General features: G+C 35.8%; 1 protein-coding gene across 2 annotated transcripts; it reads right to left on the reverse strand.

Annotated features, from left to right (window-relative positions):
* Positions 1 to 445: 445 nt before the first annotated feature.
* On the reverse strand, positions 446 to 17,366 carry RO60 (Ro60, Y RNA binding protein). 2 transcript variants are annotated; one of them, XM_081322929.1, is made up of 9 exons: positions 17,245 to 17,366; positions 13,479 to 14,082; positions 12,219 to 12,439; positions 11,581 to 11,727; positions 7,919 to 8,056; positions 7,339 to 7,455; positions 5,818 to 5,931; positions 1,322 to 1,468; positions 446 to 646 (listed from the first exon to the last, which is right to left on the reverse strand). In XM_081322929.1, the coding sequence occupies exons 2-9, from the start codon at positions 14,056 to 14,058 to the stop codon at positions 494 to 496; spliced, it is 1,617 nt and encodes a 538-aa protein (XP_081179055.1). In that variant the 5' UTR covers positions 14,059 to 14,082; positions 17,245 to 17,366; the 3' UTR covers positions 446 to 493. The 2 variants fall into 2 exon arrangements, with proteins under 2 accessions (XP_081179055.1, XP_081179056.1); XM_081322930.1 differs by lacking the exons at positions 7,339 to 7,455; positions 17,245 to 17,366 and having other exon boundaries at positions 13,479 to 14,824.
* Between the last annotated feature and the right edge of the window lie 11 nt (positions 17,367 to 17,377).

The following is a 17,377-nucleotide window of genomic DNA, read 5'->3' on the forward strand; positions in this document are numbered from 1 at the left end:
ATAAGAACTAATAAGCAATGATAGAAGTAATATAACCTGTAATGCATATGTGGCTCATTTTTCTCAGATAATAGAATAAGTTATGCCAATCAAACAGTTGTTAACCTGAAACAGTATAAAAAGATGAAGCCCTGTCTCATCATTTGATTCCCTGTGATTAACACAATAATTCATTCTAGGAAAATAAAATCTTCAGTAATGGAATACATTGTCATAGTTAAACTAATATAAAAAATTAAAAGCATTCACTGTATTCCATATTTAGTTCTAAAAAGCAATAAGAAACCTAGAATTATGCACAATAGATGTAAACAGTATGTTCAGAAAGTAGAAATTCCACTGACTGTTTTTACATCTCTTTTAAAATGTTAACACTCCAACAGGGGTATGAAACTTAGCCTTAGTCTTAGTCTTAGTCTTGTTAATTTAATTGATAGGTCCCAGTCAATTCTTCAGGAAGTTAATAGCTTTAGAAAAAATGGTGCTCACAGGTTTAGATCAAATCCAAAATGAAGTTTTGAATGACAATGGGTGTCCCTGTATCAAAACCACAAATATCCAGCATCCCTCTGTCATCTGGGTCTGCAACAGTAAAGCCACTGGATGTCATTCCACAAACAATTAACTTGGATGGAATACCCATTTTCTACAATCAGATAAAAAGAGAGAAATACTTTTTTTCAGACTATATTTGCGAAACAAAAAATTATTTATAAAAACCAAGACTTACATACTTTATTACTGAAGTGCACAATCCATATTATTGTTATCTTCCTGCAAAGTGGGAAGTCTTACTGTTTTTCAGTATTTTGCCAAGATTTTTTATCACAACTATCACAACTACAATTAGGGAAACCTGAATGTGGCAAATGGGGTTTTTCTTAAAAGTTGGCTTTCTTTCTTATTTGTGGTAGTCCCTTTTCTTTGTACTGCTCATTCTTTCTGCTTTGTCCTTAAATAGCTTTTTCTGCATCCAATAACAAGCACTGTTCCACTTGTGGATCACTTATGTGAGCCCAATACACTTCTAGATCAGATCACTATAGTGCAGATAGCTAGAAAGTCACAAGCAGTGCTGATATAACACTAATATAAACAGGAGTAAACTAGTATGCACTGAACACATTAAAAATATAATTTTATATATTTATATTTCATTCTACTTTAGGATTATAATTATATTGTTTGCCCAAAACCATTCCAGAAAATGGTTCTCTGTTATAACATAAAGTAAATCATCAGAAAGCTGGCAGCTACTTAAGAATGCAAAATTTTATAAAGAAACATTTTACTTATTTTACATTATTTAAAGAATACTTACCTCTCTATACTGTCTCAATGCTGTAGCAGGGTGAACATCTCCAGCAAAGGTCTCACAATCCATGAAGATAATAAAAACATCAACTGCTACACCTGTCTTTTGGGCCCAGAGCACTGGAGAAGAACGATCAGTGGAGCCCCTTGGAATCTATAAGTATATATATATATATATACATCTATATATATATTAAGATTCAAACAAGCCAGCAAAAGCTTTTTAAACTTAGCAATATTTCTGCCAGGGAACTAAAAAAGGGAATGTGAATAAAAGTTTACATTTAAGATTGCAAACTTTGTTGTTATATATATGTTATTGGCAATGTATGAAAAACTGGCATTTTGTAGATTGCCTTTCTAGGAAATCTATAGAATGTGTGATGTTTAAAGGCAAAGTATGAAGTGTCTGTTATTTTAATATGCTACACACTTTCCTTAGGCATTGTATATAATACCTAGGCAAGATGCAGAATGACAAGAACTATTTAGGAAAAGTATGAAAAGAAAGCCATGAAAAGGGTTAGGGTTAGGGTTAACCCTAATCCTTTATTGAAAGGGATTTATGAAAATGAAAGAAGAAATGAAAAAGAAGGTACAGGATTTTCTTACTGAAAAAACAAGACAAAAAGACCAGTATTGACCTACTTGTTGCAACAAGGAAGGCTAGAATGACATATTAATGGGAATATTTTATACTTTGCTGGTTTGCCTTTTGGTATTGCATAGAATGCCTAGAAAATATGTAAAATATTAAGTGTTTCATATTTTGATGTCCCATTTTTGTCATTCTATAGATTTCCTAGGCATTCCATAAAATGTCTAATTTCACACACTGGTGATAACATATATATTCTACCAGACAATCTGTGAACTATTGGGTCATTATTTCAGAGATACTTCCTTATCTAGAAAAACTCTGGGCAAAAACCCAGTGAGAATTGGTACAACTTCTCTCTTCCATTTAGCTTCCTCATTGAGTTTCCTTGTGGAAAGCCAGCAGTGAACCCTGGAAACCTTCCTTCCTTCCTTCCTTCCTTCCTTCCTTCCTTCCTTCCTTCCTTCCTTCCTCCCTCCCTCCCTCCCTCCTGTCTTCCCCTTTTCCTTCCTTTCTCCTTTCCTGATAAGGCTAACAAATCACTACTGTTGAGTGGAGAAGGGATTAAGAGAGTGGCCAGAAGCTTTCAAGAAACGTTGATGATCAAATTGTCTCAACAGCATGGTGGCAGCAGCACTGAAGCAGCTACAACTTTCCCAAATTTCATTCCCTCAAGGTAAGGAGTCACCACATTTTGTAACTTTACCCATTTGAGGTACCTTGATTAAAAAGGTTTTGCCCTATGTTGCATCACTTCGCTCAACTAAAGGTTACAGATATGAGTGTTTTGGTAGTATTTCGATATACAGTTGCAAGAAAAAGTATGTGAACCCTTTAGGATTATGTGGAGTTTTGCATGAATTGGCCATAAAATACGCTCTAAACGTCATGTAAGTCACAACAATAGAAAAACACAGTCTGCTTAAAATAATACTACACAAACATTAGCTGTTGTCATGTTTTAATTGAACATAACATGTAAACATTCACAGTGCAGGGTGGAAAAAGTATGTGAACCCCTAGCCTAATGACTTCTCCAAGAGCTAATTGGAGCCAGTGTGATGATATTGGATGTGTTGCTGACAGCTGTCCTGCCCTTTAAAAACACACACCTGTTTTGGGTTTACTGGTCTCAAGAAGCACTGTCTGATGTGAACCATGCCTCGCAGAAAAGAGCTCTCAGAAGACCTACGATCCAGAATTGTTGACTTGCATGAAGCTGGAAAGGGTTACAAAAGTATCTCCAAAAGCCTTGATGTTCATGTGTCCACAGTAAGACAGACTGTCTACAAATGGAGAAAGTTTAGCACTGTTGCTACTCTCCCTAGGCATGGTCGTCCTGTAAAAATGACTGCAAGAGCACAGTGCATAATGCTTAATGAGGTAAAAAAAAATCCTAGAGTGTCAGCTAAAGACCTACAGAAATCTCTGGCACATGCTAACATTTTTGTGGGAGGACACCACGGAGGAAGCCACTGTTGTCCCAAAAAAATATTGCAGCACGTTTGAAGTATGCAAAAGAGCACCTGGATGTTCCACAGCACTACTGGCAAAATATACTGTGGACAGATGAAACCAAAATTGAGTTGTTTGGGAAAAACACACAACACTATGTGTGGAGAAAAAAAGGCACAGCACACCAACATCAAAACCTCATCCCCACTGTAAAACATGGCGGAGGGAGCATCATGGTTTGGGGCTGCTTTGCTGTCTTAGGGCCTGGACGGATTGTTGTCATTGATGGGAAAATGAATTCCAGTTTATCAGGACATTTTGCAGGAAAACGTACGACCATCTGTCCACCAACTGAAGGTCTGCAGAGGATGGGTGATGCAACAGGACAATGACCCAAAGCATACAAGTAATTCAACAAAACTGGCTTCAACAGAACAGAATACGCCTTCTGGAGTGGCCCAGTCAGAGTCCTGACCTCAACCCGATTGAAATGCTGTGGCATGACCTTAAGAGAGCGATTCACACCAGACATCCCAAGAATATTGCTACACTGAAACAGTTTTGTGAAGAGGAGTGGTCCAAAATTACTCCAGATCGTTGTGCAGGTCTGATCTGCAACTACAGGAAACGTTTGGTTGAGGTTATTGCTGCCAAAGGAGGGTCAACCAGTTATTAAGTCCAAAGGTTCACATACTTTTTCCACCCTGCACTGTGAATGTTTCCATCTTATGTTCAATTAAAACATGACAACAGCTAACGTTTGTGTAGTATTATTTTAAGCAGACTGTGTTTTTCTATTGTTGTGACTTACATGACGTTTAGAGCGTATTTTATGGCCAATTCATGCAAAACTCCACATAATCCCAAAGGGTTCACATACTTTTTCTTGCAACTGTAGCGAATGACATTTTCCCTGGGAAGTGATCAAATGTCAGCTAAGTTATTTTTTCCCATCAAACCAATGTCTCCTGTGATTTGCAATAGCAGTACAGTTTCAGACAGAGACCTGCACTACTTGTCCCTTGAACCTGTCCTCTGGAGATGCCAAACTGACAGGCAAATGAAGGTACACAGCAAAGCACTATTATAGACAAGTCATGCAACCTACAGAATTGCTGTTAACAGAAAAAACGAGGAAAATCCTCTGGCCTGAGGATTAATTTAGTGGCAACCTTTTTCATCTCCCACACATACACAGACAAATCTACAGTCCCCATAGCATGCAAACAGATATGCATATATGATTCTATGTTTACTGTAGGATGGGCAAAGTTTATAGAAGGCTACACGATATGAAATGGAGAGGACTAGCTTGCCCACCAATATTTCCATGTCCATTCAGATCCGTGTTTCCTTTTTAAAAAAAGTTATTACCAAGAGATCTTTCACAAATCCAGGGCTGATTCCCATCCTCTTCTGCATCTACCCTTAATCTAACCATTAAAGTTCTTCAATGTTTTTGCAGCAATCTTTTGTGTTTTATTTCCTTCCATAAACCCATACACTAATTTAATTATGAATTTGATCACAAAAACAATCTGATCACTTCCCAGGGAAATTATCATTCATTATATCTACTGTCCCAAACAAATTTACATGCTCTTTTCTATTAAGCCAGCTCATTTACTTTTTTTCTCTTTATCCCGTAACTTATTATGTAATAGTGCCTTCAAATTATATACTGACTCACTTCAAGTAAAATCAAAGCATATCCATACACTCTTATATCTCTTATTAGTTAGCCATTTTCCATTTTTCTTAATGAAGTTTAAGTACTGGATTACTCAGGCCAATGTGCTTTCCTTTTTACCATGGTATTAAAATTAACATGTGCTACATGCAAGAAACAAGAGTCACTTGAAAATAAAATACTTCTATGAAAAAGAATTACTTGTTTAAGACTTAGTAAAATACTTCTTTTCATGATAAATACATTAGGTTAACTGTTCTCATATAAAACTACAGGGTGACTTTAAGAATATTAGATACCTCGGTGGGACAATATTGGAAGAAGGATAGTTTGCCCATTATAGAAGAATGGGTGTTTAAAGTTTCGAATCTTGCAGAAATGTCTAAGATTTCTGCTTATTTGAAAAATCATTCACAGGAAAGATATATTTCAGTTTGGAGGAGATGGATAAATTATATTCAGAACAAATATGGGACTAAAAAGTTCCATTTAGCTTATGAGTAGATTTTAGTGGGATATTGTTATTGGTACTTGTTTGTAGTTATGTTAAAGGAGAGTTAAAGCACATTATGAATTTGGTTAATTGTATATTATGCATAATTTTTATTTAGAATATGATTATTGTAACTATAATCCTGTATTTAGCTCTGGGAAGTGGGGGGGGGGAAGTGGGCGGGTTTGGGGTGGGAGGGATTTGGGGATATATTGTAAAATTTTGTTTTTGTAAAACTCTTTAATTAAAAAAAAAAATATTAGATACCTCAGACATTTTCTGTAATACTTGTGGTAAACTCATATCCTCAGTCACAGGACAAGGAACTATATCATGGGAAAAAGCAACAATGTGGGAATCTTTTTCAGTGCGTGCCACAACCTGGTAAAAAACAAATGACCAAAGGTAAAGATAGAATGTTATTTTCCTGTTTGTTAAACTAAAAAGCATTTCTGCACTCAAGCTTTCTGTGTCTAATCTAGTTGTCTCTTGAAAAAGCACCTTTCGGACAAGCTTTCTCTGTTTTTCAAATGTGAAATAGCTGTTTTCACAAGCCTTTTCTATTCTAATTTATCCCTCTTTTAACGCTCCACAATATGCTAGTCCTTTCTCCCAGACTTTCTTAAGTTGTTATTTTCTTTGGATACAAGTGCTGAAAATCTGATTACCAAATCTTGCATAATGGTTCCTTCTTGACTTGTAGAACAGGCACTGAAGGGATGCATCATCTTAGCCAAACATTTGCTTGAGTACAGGAGGCATTAATCACCGGAAAAATTATTTGTTGCCTGCCTAACTTGAGCAACAGGAAAATTATGTATTGTAGACAAATGGCATGACAAGACTGTTGTTGTGATTCAGGGTCAGCCTGTGGGTTCGGCAGTTGGGTCGGACGATTCAGAGGAGGAGGAGGGGGGTGTTGGAGAGCCTGCAGAGAACAGCCCTGAGGCTTCGCAGAGCCCTCAGCCAGGCCCCTCCCATCTGGTTACGACGCAGACCCAGCTGTGTGAGCCTGACAGCGTGGATGAAGATGACCCATAGCTGGCCCTGTTCAAGGACGCCCGACGCAGGAGGCAGTCAATCAGGACTAAACAGAGGAAGGCAATGGGGCACCTTGGAAGGAGGCAGAGAGAAGCCACGCCTTGAACTGTTTAAAAGGGGAATGTGTGGGAGGGCTGGTTTGCTGAAGGCAACCCTTTGAATAGCTCCTGTTTCATGGTTCGTGTTTAGTTTTGCTCTGTTTAATGTCAATAAATTTGGCAGGCTTAGTTCCAGCCTCTTGCCTTTTTGTAAAGGGGTTGTCCCTGCCTTTTCTGCAGGGCCAGTAGTAGGCTGGTACAGAACAACTGTCTAGTACAGAACAACTGTCTAGTAAGTTGATACCTTTCATTCATGTAATGAATGAAAGGTATCAACATGTGACCAAATACTGTCCAGCAATTAAGTTACTCAAATTATAAACACACACAGACATTTGGGAGTCATTAAAGGAAATATGTCCTTATATACTTTTGGAAAATGTTGACCATGTTATCTGAAAATAAACAGGATAAATAAAACAAAAGTTTGATTTATATCTGAAGAAGTAAGCAGAATAGGAATTAATACCTATGTTGATTTTGCATGGATAGGTTTGTTAATTTTGTTTTAAAATTTTATCTATCAAATCATGAGGGAGATATCTTCAGCTTTACCAAATTATAATCTATTTAGTCTTGGGAAATCAGAACACCATCGCAACCCAAAGTTTAGGACCAAAAAATATCATAAAACTGAGACGTTTCTTACCATGCACATTGTTGCAGCAATGGTACTAGCATTCAGCACACTACCAAAAACCTTTTGTAACATAGAATCACTAACATCAACAGCAACTAAGATACGCTTTCCCATTGGTTCTAATGCCTAAGAAAGAGGCAATGAAGTCAGAACATATATTTTTTTTAACATTGTTTTAATTATGACTTTTCACAGCTGTGAGTGCTTTCAGAAGCAATGGTATTAATCAAAGAAATATTAGTTGATTACAAAAATAATACAGATATATGAGAAGAGGGTACAAATTCACCACCCTGCCACCACCAATATCATCTTTTCCCAAATATACATTATAGCTGAAGCAACCAAGTGCACACCATAATTTGCAGACTAAATCTCCTTGAGGCTTAAGAGGGAGGGGGGAAGAAAGACTACAGCCTAGACGGTTATGGGTTGCTCATAAAGAATATCGAAAAACAAACATCCTAGGAACATTTACCATCCTTCTTTTAGTCTTTATTGCCAAAATCGGAACTTCCCTAAAGAGATTTTGCTTAAATGCTTCAGACTTATACTGAAAGTAGTTAAATAAATATTTATTAACCATTACCTTGAAGGACTTGTAAAATGAAGTATTTAGAGCTTCCAAGATGTCTTTCTCTGGTTGCCAGCGCAGTTTTCCCCGATAACCACGCTCTCCTTTATAGTTTTCTAATGCAACCAAAATATGGAATGGGTGTATTTGAGCCTAAAGAATTTTGGAAAACAGACTAAAAATGTTAATTTCTCCTTCCAGTGATAATTTCTGCTAATTAAGTAAGCTATAAGATAATGATTCTGGAATAGAAAATTATACTTATTTAAGTATTCTGAATATAGAGTGCAAAGCAACTTTTTAACATGTTTTCAAAGTATTATTGCTAGAAATAACTGCTACAGTATTCCTTAGATATTTTTTTTTAAAAAAATCAGTTATTAATTCAATGGTTTATTTGGTTGATTTAGAGATTCAAATTTATATGGTGACCTCATAAATTTTGTCTTCTGTAAAGCTATTACACAAGAGAAATCCTTTCATATGACATTCACAGCCAATGTTCCTGACAAAAGGATATTTTTGTACAGTATTTTTTGTAATGTTCACTTTTTCAGGAAAACAATGATTCCTCCATTTTAGCTGTAGAGAAAGCATTGAAAAGGTTACTGACTTTAAAGAGTACCTTCGTAAAAAGATGAACAAGAGGAAAGATTACAAGTATATTTAAAAATCTTGTACAGGACTTACAACCATTCATTTAATGACCATTTGAAGTTACAACAAGCACTGAAAAAGTGACTTATGACCATTTTTCACTCTCGTGACCATTGCAGCATCCCTGTGATCACATGATCGAAATTTGAATGCTTGGCAACTGGAGTGTATTTATGACAGTTGCCGTGTCCCAAGATCATGTGATCACCTTTTGTGGCTTTTTTGACAAGCAAAGTCAATGGAGAAGCCAGATTCACTTAACAATCATGTTATTAATTTAACAACTGCAGTGACACACTTAGCAACTGTGGCAAGAAAAGTTGTAAAATGGGGGTAAAACTCACTTAATAACTATCTTGCTTAGCAATGGAAGTTTTGGGCTCAATTGTGGTCATCTTCCCTCATTGACTAGAGTTGCTAACTTCCCATGAAATCAACCCCAAAGATTCTACACTCTGAATCAACCAACATAAGACAGGTAATTTTTAATAAATAAGAGTCAAGATCAAAACTATTAATTAATAAGTACTGATTACTTAATCCACTTAGTTTGGTGGAACGATTTAAGGCACCAGGAAACTGCAAGTTCTAGTCCTGCCTTATGTAGAAAGCCAGCGGGCTCATTTTGGGCCAGTTGTTCTCAGCCCAAGGAAGGCAAACCACTCCCGAAAATCTTGATAAGAAAACTGCAGGGATATGTCTAGGCATCAGCACGGGTCAGGAATGATTTGGAGGCACACATACATAGATACCCAACCCCCCTTTAATTGCCTGTAAAATAATTCATCCCGTCTGTAAAACAGTAATAGCTTTGTTAGGCACATAAAACTAGGCAAAAATAGACACTGAATAAAATGCAAATTGATACAATATTATACTATAATTCAATTAAACTGAAAGGTCCATGACATATAACATTATCCTATATCATATAAAATTGGAAGTCAATAATAGTTATATATTTTAAAGTAACTTTATAAAATCCAGTGAAAAAGATGTTAGTGTTCTTTTTAAGTGACTAGAATCTAAGTAGCAGTTCATTCCAACCCCCCGCCCAAAAACCAGATAGAGATAGATAGACAGACAGACAGACAGACAGACAGACAGACAGAAAGCTCCCAACACAGACCTGACAATCTTAAACAGGATGTGGCTATTTCAGTTTGTGGTAGAAACAAATAACAAATAAACACAATAAATTTGGTCAAGAGCACAGAGTCATCAGCAGATCTTTCTAATAATTAGATGTACAGGTAGTCCTTGACTTATAACAGTTCATTTTGTGACCATTCAAACTTACAACGGCACTGAAAAAAGTGACTCATAACCATTTTTCATTGCAGAATCCCCATGGTCATGACTCATATTTATGACGGTTGCAGTGTCCTTGGGTCATGTGATCGGCTTTTGCAACCTTCTGACGAACAAAATCAATGGGGAAGCCAGATTCACTTAACAACCATGTTACTAACTTAACAACTGCACTGTTTCACTTAACAACAGTGGAAAGAAAGGTTGTAAAATGGAGCAAAATTCATTTAACAAATGTTTCACTTAACAAGAGAAATGTTGGATTCAATTGTGGTCATACATACATGCCTTGTGTATACAAGGCATGAGTTATGAACTCTATCAATTGGTACTATTATCTTTATTTAATTCCTAACCACTCTAAAAACTGACAATGGAAAGAGTAAACACAAAAAAGAATGTCCATAATAGTGCAAACAACAATCTTGACAAAAATCAAAAGGCACAATGAAATCTTGTGTAATCTAGCTAATAATACAACAGATTTTGTCAACATTTATTAAATGCAACAGAGTTCAGTAGTTTTTTTCTATAAAAAGCTTTTTTTAATATAGAAACATTCACCACATACACTGGATAATACACAAATACAAAGAGTAAGAAATAAGAAAATTGTTGATGGATATCTGGACTCAACATTTTTTATGCAAGCATATTCTAGATCAGCCCTTCTCACATGGCATATCATAGAATCATTGGATTTCACAGGAGATTGTGATTTAAAATTAAAAATATTTTTTTCAGCTTTGTGTACTATATAATACTAGCTGTCATAGTAGTTGAAATTCTTACACAATGGATCTCAGCTTTTAAAATATTGTATTCAATTTTATATCAATTCTCCTAATATAAATAGTATTAAGTACATTCAATTTACAATATTTGTTTTATTACATAAAATCTACCAGAACTACCTTTGGAAAAATTAAATCCTATTTGTCTCTTTGTCAGTTATTCAGAAATTTATGAAAGGAAAAAAAATAATTTCAATAAAAAGTTAAGCATAACCAGATTTTCTTCCAAGAAGGAGGGCTAAAAATCATTTTTAGTTTCAAATAGGGAAAAAACTACCCTTGCACATACTATTCATAATTAGCATCTTGAAATTTGGATAAAAGTATAAAATGTAGAATATTTAAAATGAAAAACTGAAGTTTCATCTACCCACATTACTGACTTGCATTAGAGTTAGTACCTTTGTGGTAGAGGGGAAGCCAACAAAAATAATGCACAAAATAGATCCACAGAAAACAGATCAAAAGAACATTGACAATTATTATTGGATTATTATATCTACTGATCATGCTTTACTGATAATGCTAATCTACTATGAGCTGTAAACACAATAATTTTTATGCAAGGGGCTCCCTCAGACCTGACAATTATTTTAAGGCTTCCTCCATGATCAAAATATTAAGAAACACTGTTTTAGACTAAGTCACACCGAGTTCTAGCAACTATTACTCCTAGATAAATTTGCAGTTTGATGCTATGCTGGGGATACCTCTGTTACACGTGCTTGTAAGGCCAAACCTAGCCCATTACTAAATATCTTTATTTGGGATATCCTGTAGTAGTTTTATTTATTATGCATTTGTGCAATGATTTATTAAGCTTATTTTTCAATACCGGTTTCTATTAAAAAATCAATTAATAGACATTGCTAGAATACAATGAGCACACGAACAATGCATTCAAAAAACCCTTACCTTTTTAAGAAGTTTTTCATCTTTTAATTTTTCACAAACCATTGCTACCTCTGAGCTTCCCGGTTCAAGAACAGAATTTGCTGTCATTTTTCCCAGGTTCTTCAATATTGCTGTTACGGGCATGTTCTGTAGCAGCGCTTTCCATACCTTGTACAAAATGAAGTTCAATGGTAAGGAAAAGTCATGTGTTTAAAGAAAAAGTCATACTCAGTATAAATACACATAACTGTACAGGAATCATGTAAATGTATTTATTCATTCATTTGTCACATTTCTACATATCCACTTCAGCTATGTAATTCTGGGCAGCTCACAATAAAAACATGTCACAAAATATAAAAGCATAAATAAGAACAAAATTAAAAACAGATCTCTCTCCTCTCATAAGGCAAAATTCTTTAACCATCAGGATCTACGATATGCCCTCCCCACCTGACCACGTCGAATGCGACAATATAATTTGGACAAGCAAGATAGTTCCTCAGGTAACCTGGTCCCATGCCATGAAGAATACATGTAAAACTAAGAATACATGTAAAAATTCTTAAAAGTACTGTAAAAACAGAGGAGTGATAAGGTGCAGAAAACAACATTATATAGTGTGATTTAAAGTACTAATGTTTCTCTAATTTCCTTACCTCTTTAGATTTCAAGTGACTTGTCAGGAGGTGTTCTCTAACTAAACTATGCTCTTCTATCAAATGAATCACTTCCAGTTCATCCGTTGTATGCTTTACCCTTTCCACTGCTTCCAAATACGTCAACACTTTTTCAGCCTCAGCAGAAAGCCTGCTCTCTTTATATGTCTCTTGGACTTCCTTCCATCCCTTCATTACATACTTAGTGACAATGGCCAGGCCTGTTGAAATACAGTAAGTTTTATTTCTAATTTAGAACATATTTTAAAAAGAAATATGAACTCCAAAATAATGTGAAGTTATCAATTAGGCTGGAAAGTGTATTTATTTTGTATTTGGTATTTTCTGGCATCCTAGCAAAACTAGCAATTTATATACCGGTATGTTACCTTGATATATAAATAGTGGAAGATAGTATAAAAGCAAAAGAATAAGTAGTGTTAATATTTAATTAAATACATACGGACACATACAATGCCTTTTTCACAATTTATTCATCTGACCCTCAGTCTTTAGGACTGATTGTGGGCATTCTTTCTGCTATAATTCTTCTATTGCTTTTGCTATTTGTAGCAGTAACAAAAATTACTTATAGAAAAATCTCAAGCTTTTGATTTTAAAAAATTAAAAACTATTAGATTCTCCCCTATTATAAAACAAAGCAATACAGGTTGTTTGTGACCACAATTGAGGCCAAACTTTCTGGTGCTAAGCAAGAAAGTGGTTTTGCTCCATTTTATAACCTTTCTTGCTATAGTTGTTACACAAATCACTACATTTGTTAAGTTAGCAACACAGTTGTTAAATGAATCTGGCTTTCCCCTTGACTCTGCTTGTCAGAAGGTCGTAAAAGCTGATCACGTGACCTTGAAACACTGCAACTATCATAAATATGAGTCAGTTGCCAAGCATCTGAATTTTGATCATGTGACCATGGAGACACTGCAATGGTCATTAAGTGTGAAAAATGGTCATAAGTCACTTTTTCAGCAGTTGTATCTCCAAATGGTCACTAAATGAACTGTTGTAAATTGAGGACTACCTATATGTCTTTTTTTTTAAAGTGAACGTCCTGTATTCTGTCCAATATTTTACACTTTTATATGTCAGTTTGTCATGGCTTGCTTTACAGAATTATACGTCCATGTCTCACTCCTCCATCTCTTTTGTTCAAATATAAAGACAAAAGCAAAATGTTTTAAAATTACTTGTTGCAAACCATCCTTGTTGATTCAGAAAATTGACTTGTTTTGTTGTTACCTTCATTTGCAGGCTTTAGATGTGATAACCTGAGAAGGTCTTTATGACACCAGCCATTTTTCTTCTTGTATGCTGTCACCGCTAAAGCAATCGCCATGTCATTCTTCCCATTGTACCAAACTGAAACAGCTTTTCTCAGGGCCCGGCCCCACATGCCACATTTCATGCCTTCCTTCAGATCCTTTTTAAACTGGATGAAAGTGAAGAGGTGGGTTGGTATATGACAAATTTCAGGGACAGCCTTATAAGCTTCTTGTTTGGTTTTGGCATCAGAACATTGTGAACAAATGGCAAGCGCAAACAATACTGGATCCTGTTTTGCTGCTCTACCTTCCTGGCTGAATGTCTTTATTTCTTGTACTGCTTCATAACCTTTGCCACCTTCAATAAGCCTCAAAAGAGCATCTACACTTTCAAAGCTCAGTTTCTGTTCCTTGACATAGAATGCACCTCCTTCGGAACCAAAACACAAGAAACGGCGCAGTCTAGTCATGTCTGTAACTTGCCACCCGCATCCATCTTCAGAATCTGATATCTGGTTTTCATTGCCTGGCTGTGTTGGACTTGCTCCTTCTTCCATTGCTTCTCAGTATAAAGAAGTCTCCTGAAGAAACACAATAAAATTATTTCATCTATCTGGAATCCGGACTTTATGGTCAGCTTTATTAAGACAATTACTCAAAACATTTCTTTCAGAATAAATTTGGCAAATGAAAAAAATGTTCCAACTTCAATTAAAACCTTCAGAATGAGAATCTTTTATATACAAAATATACTAGATACAGTAAGTATAAGAGATTATTTCCTAATAAATATTCATTGACATGATTCTAAAGAAACCTCCCTAAATGAACCAATTTTCTTTGGACAATGCCAGTAAGTTAATATTTTACTTTTTTCTTCAATCCCAGAGGTTTTATAACTCATAAGGGCAATTGATTCAGTTGATCATACATAGTAATAAAAATATTTTTTTTATTTTTTAAAAGAAAAAGTAATTTCATAATTTCTTATCTATCCTATGCTGGTCTAAGTAATTAAAAGTTATTCTGCCATTATAAGCATAATCACTATACCTGCATCCAGAGACCAAAATATTTAGGCAACTATATGAAATTCATGTCTCCAATGCATTTCTAGTAAGCAATTAAAATTTGACGATTTCAAGTTGCAATTTCTAGAAGTGATTTATTAATTTGATGTAATATCTTCTGGTGTTACTAAGATTCCTACAATTACTTTTAATTTCTGAACTTAATAAACTATTTTGTCAAGTTTACTTTGTTCCTTTCCTTACTTTGTTCCTTTCCTTTTTCTTATTTAAAGATAATAATATGCATGTTTAATTTACATTACAGAACAAAGATTCTGAAATCCAATATCCTGTCTGAAATATAACGTTGTTAGGACATGCAATATTCTGCTTTTAAAAAAATAAGCAGTGTAAATATGCTAATGAAATTCCACACAAATACATATTTTATAATTTGAAATTGAAAAACACATTCCTCACAACACAGTAAAATATATTGAGCAGTAAAATTTTAGCAATTTCTAAATTAAAAAGGCACTCTAAAGACCAACAAAAAAGTAATATAATCAGATGTGCAATTTAAATGATGTAATTGTTTTTTTATAAAATTTCTAATTAGTTTTCAGTGATGAAACCAGTTGAAATTGGAAATACCATAAATCAAACCACAAACATTTCCTTTTTAAAAATAAAATAGCTTAAAATCTTGTAATATTGCCCAGAATTTGATAAAAGATGGGCAGCCACATATTTTATAGTTCAGAACCAACCGAAATGAGTGCAAGATACAACACACTGCAGTTTTTCATTAGCATCCCACCCATTTTCCAATTTGTTCAAAGTGTTATATCTTAGCTTATTCAATGTTGTTTTGCATAGTAATGCTATGGAAGAAACTGAAGAAAAATAACTATTTACTGAATCCCACTCAACACATTCCATTGTTAAGTTCTAGTTCAAGTGTAACATTTTCTACCATGGTTTGGCCTAAAGAACCTTTGTGACAGATTGTTCAGGCCAAAATCTATGATATAGAAAGAATGCCATTGAAGATAGAATGCATGTTTCTACTCAATGTATTCAGGTAATTACAGATAACAACAGTTCATTTAGTGACCATTCAAAGTTACAATGGCACTGAAAAAAGTGACCTATGATCATTTTTCACACTTATGACCATTGCAGCATCTCCATGGGTTCGTGATTTATATTCGGATGCTTAACAACTGTCTCACATTTATGACACTTGTAGTATCCCAGGGCTTTCTGATCAGATTCACTTAAGAACTGTGATACTAATTTAACAATTGCAGTGATTAAGTCAACAAATGTGACAAGAAAAGTTGTAAAGTGGGGCAAAACTCACTCAACAAATTTCTCACTTAGCCACATAAATGTTGGGCTCAATTGTGGAAGTAGGTTGTACTATATATTCACTTGGGGAATTATGGTACAGAACATTTCCCATAGCTACCTGTCAAGCAGCCAAATCAATCATCTACCAACCTATTCAGATCTTGCAAAACTTCTGCAAAATCATTCACCAAACATGTATAAGTCCTTTATTCATTTGTACTATGGGATGCACATTCCTCAAGAAACCAAGTTGCAGTTGCTTCTATTGCTATCCTGCATTCCTGTCCAACCACATTGCCCCTATCCAGGAAGCCCCAGGTGGATCACTCCAGCCTAAGCTCATAGTATAGATCATACATGTCCAAACTCGCGACGTCATGTGACATCGTGCAACATATCGGGACAGTTTTGCCATTGCCAGCAATGGGGTGGGTGCAGCTTCCTGATGACGCGTCCGGCCCACTGGCCGGCAATTTGACACCCCTGGTATAGATAGTCCTCAACTTGCAACCACAATTGAGCCCCAAATTTATATTTCTAATTTGTTAAGTGAGTTTTGCCCCATTTTACGACCTTTCTTGCCACAGCTGTTAACTGAACCATTGCAACTGTTAAGTCAGTAACATGGTTGTTAAGTGAGTCCGGCTTCCCCACTGACTCTGCTTGTCAGAAGGTCACAAAAGATGACTGCATGATCCCAGGACACTACAAGTGTCATAAATATGAATCAGTTGTTAAGCATCTGAATTTTGATCACATGACCATGGGGAATGCTGCAATGGTTGTAAGTGTGAAGAATGGTCATAAGTCCCTTTTTTCAGTGCTGTTGTAACTTTGAGCAGTCGTTAAATGCATGGTTGTAAGTCAAGGACTACCTGTACAAGATTTTTAAATATGCTTGTAATCTTTCTGTTCATCTTTTTACGAAGGTACTCCTAAAGTCAGTAATCTTTTGCAGTTTTCTCTACTGCTAAGGTAAAATGGGGGAATCATTCTGAAAAAGTGAAAATTACAAAAAAATACTATACCAAAATATCCTTTTGTCGGGAACATTGCTGTGAACTTCATACGAAAGGATTTCATATTATAATAGGTTTACAGAAAGCATTGTGAACCGCTTCTCCCCACACGCAACTACACAGTTCCGATCGGTCAATCAAAAACAACTGCCAGAATTCCCTCGGCTAAAATGCTACGGGCATGAACGAACGACCAACAAAGAGAGAAAAGGCGGCTTGCTTCGTCGCCGTTCCCAGGCACGGTTCAAGCTATTCCTGGAAGGGAGGAGAGCGATTCCCTACCCAAAAGAGACGGCCTCGCTGCTGGCGGCAACCTAAAGAGGGTAGGGGCAGCATCGTCTGCACACACAAACCGTACCTCTGTGTAACTGCTGCAGCCTCCGCGGCTTTCTGGGAGCCCAAGGAAAGGATCGCTTTCTCCTCAAGCGCGCTCTCTCCAGTCACTCCTCCTCACCCCCGCCAAGACCGCCTGACAACTTCCCTCACGCAGC

The sequence above is a fragment of the Vipera berus genome, assembly GCF_964194415.1.
Source record: "Vipera berus genome assembly, chromosome: 3".
NCBI classification, from domain to species: domain Eukaryota; kingdom Metazoa; phylum Chordata; class Lepidosauria; order Squamata; family Viperidae; genus Vipera; species Vipera berus.

Coding starts and splice junctions, on each gene's coding strand:
- RO60 (XM_081322929.1), bottom strand. CDS start 14,058: ATGGAAGAAGGAGCAAGTCCAACACAGCCAGGCAATGAAAACCAGATA. Junction 8,057..11,580: donor ATGAAAAACTTCTTAAAAAG/GTAAGGGTTTTT, acceptor AAAATTCTTTAG/GCTCAAATACACCCATTCCA. Junction 647..1,321: donor CATTGAGACAGTATAGAGAG/GTAAGTATTCTT, acceptor ATCTGATTGTAG/AAAATGGGTATTCCATCCAA.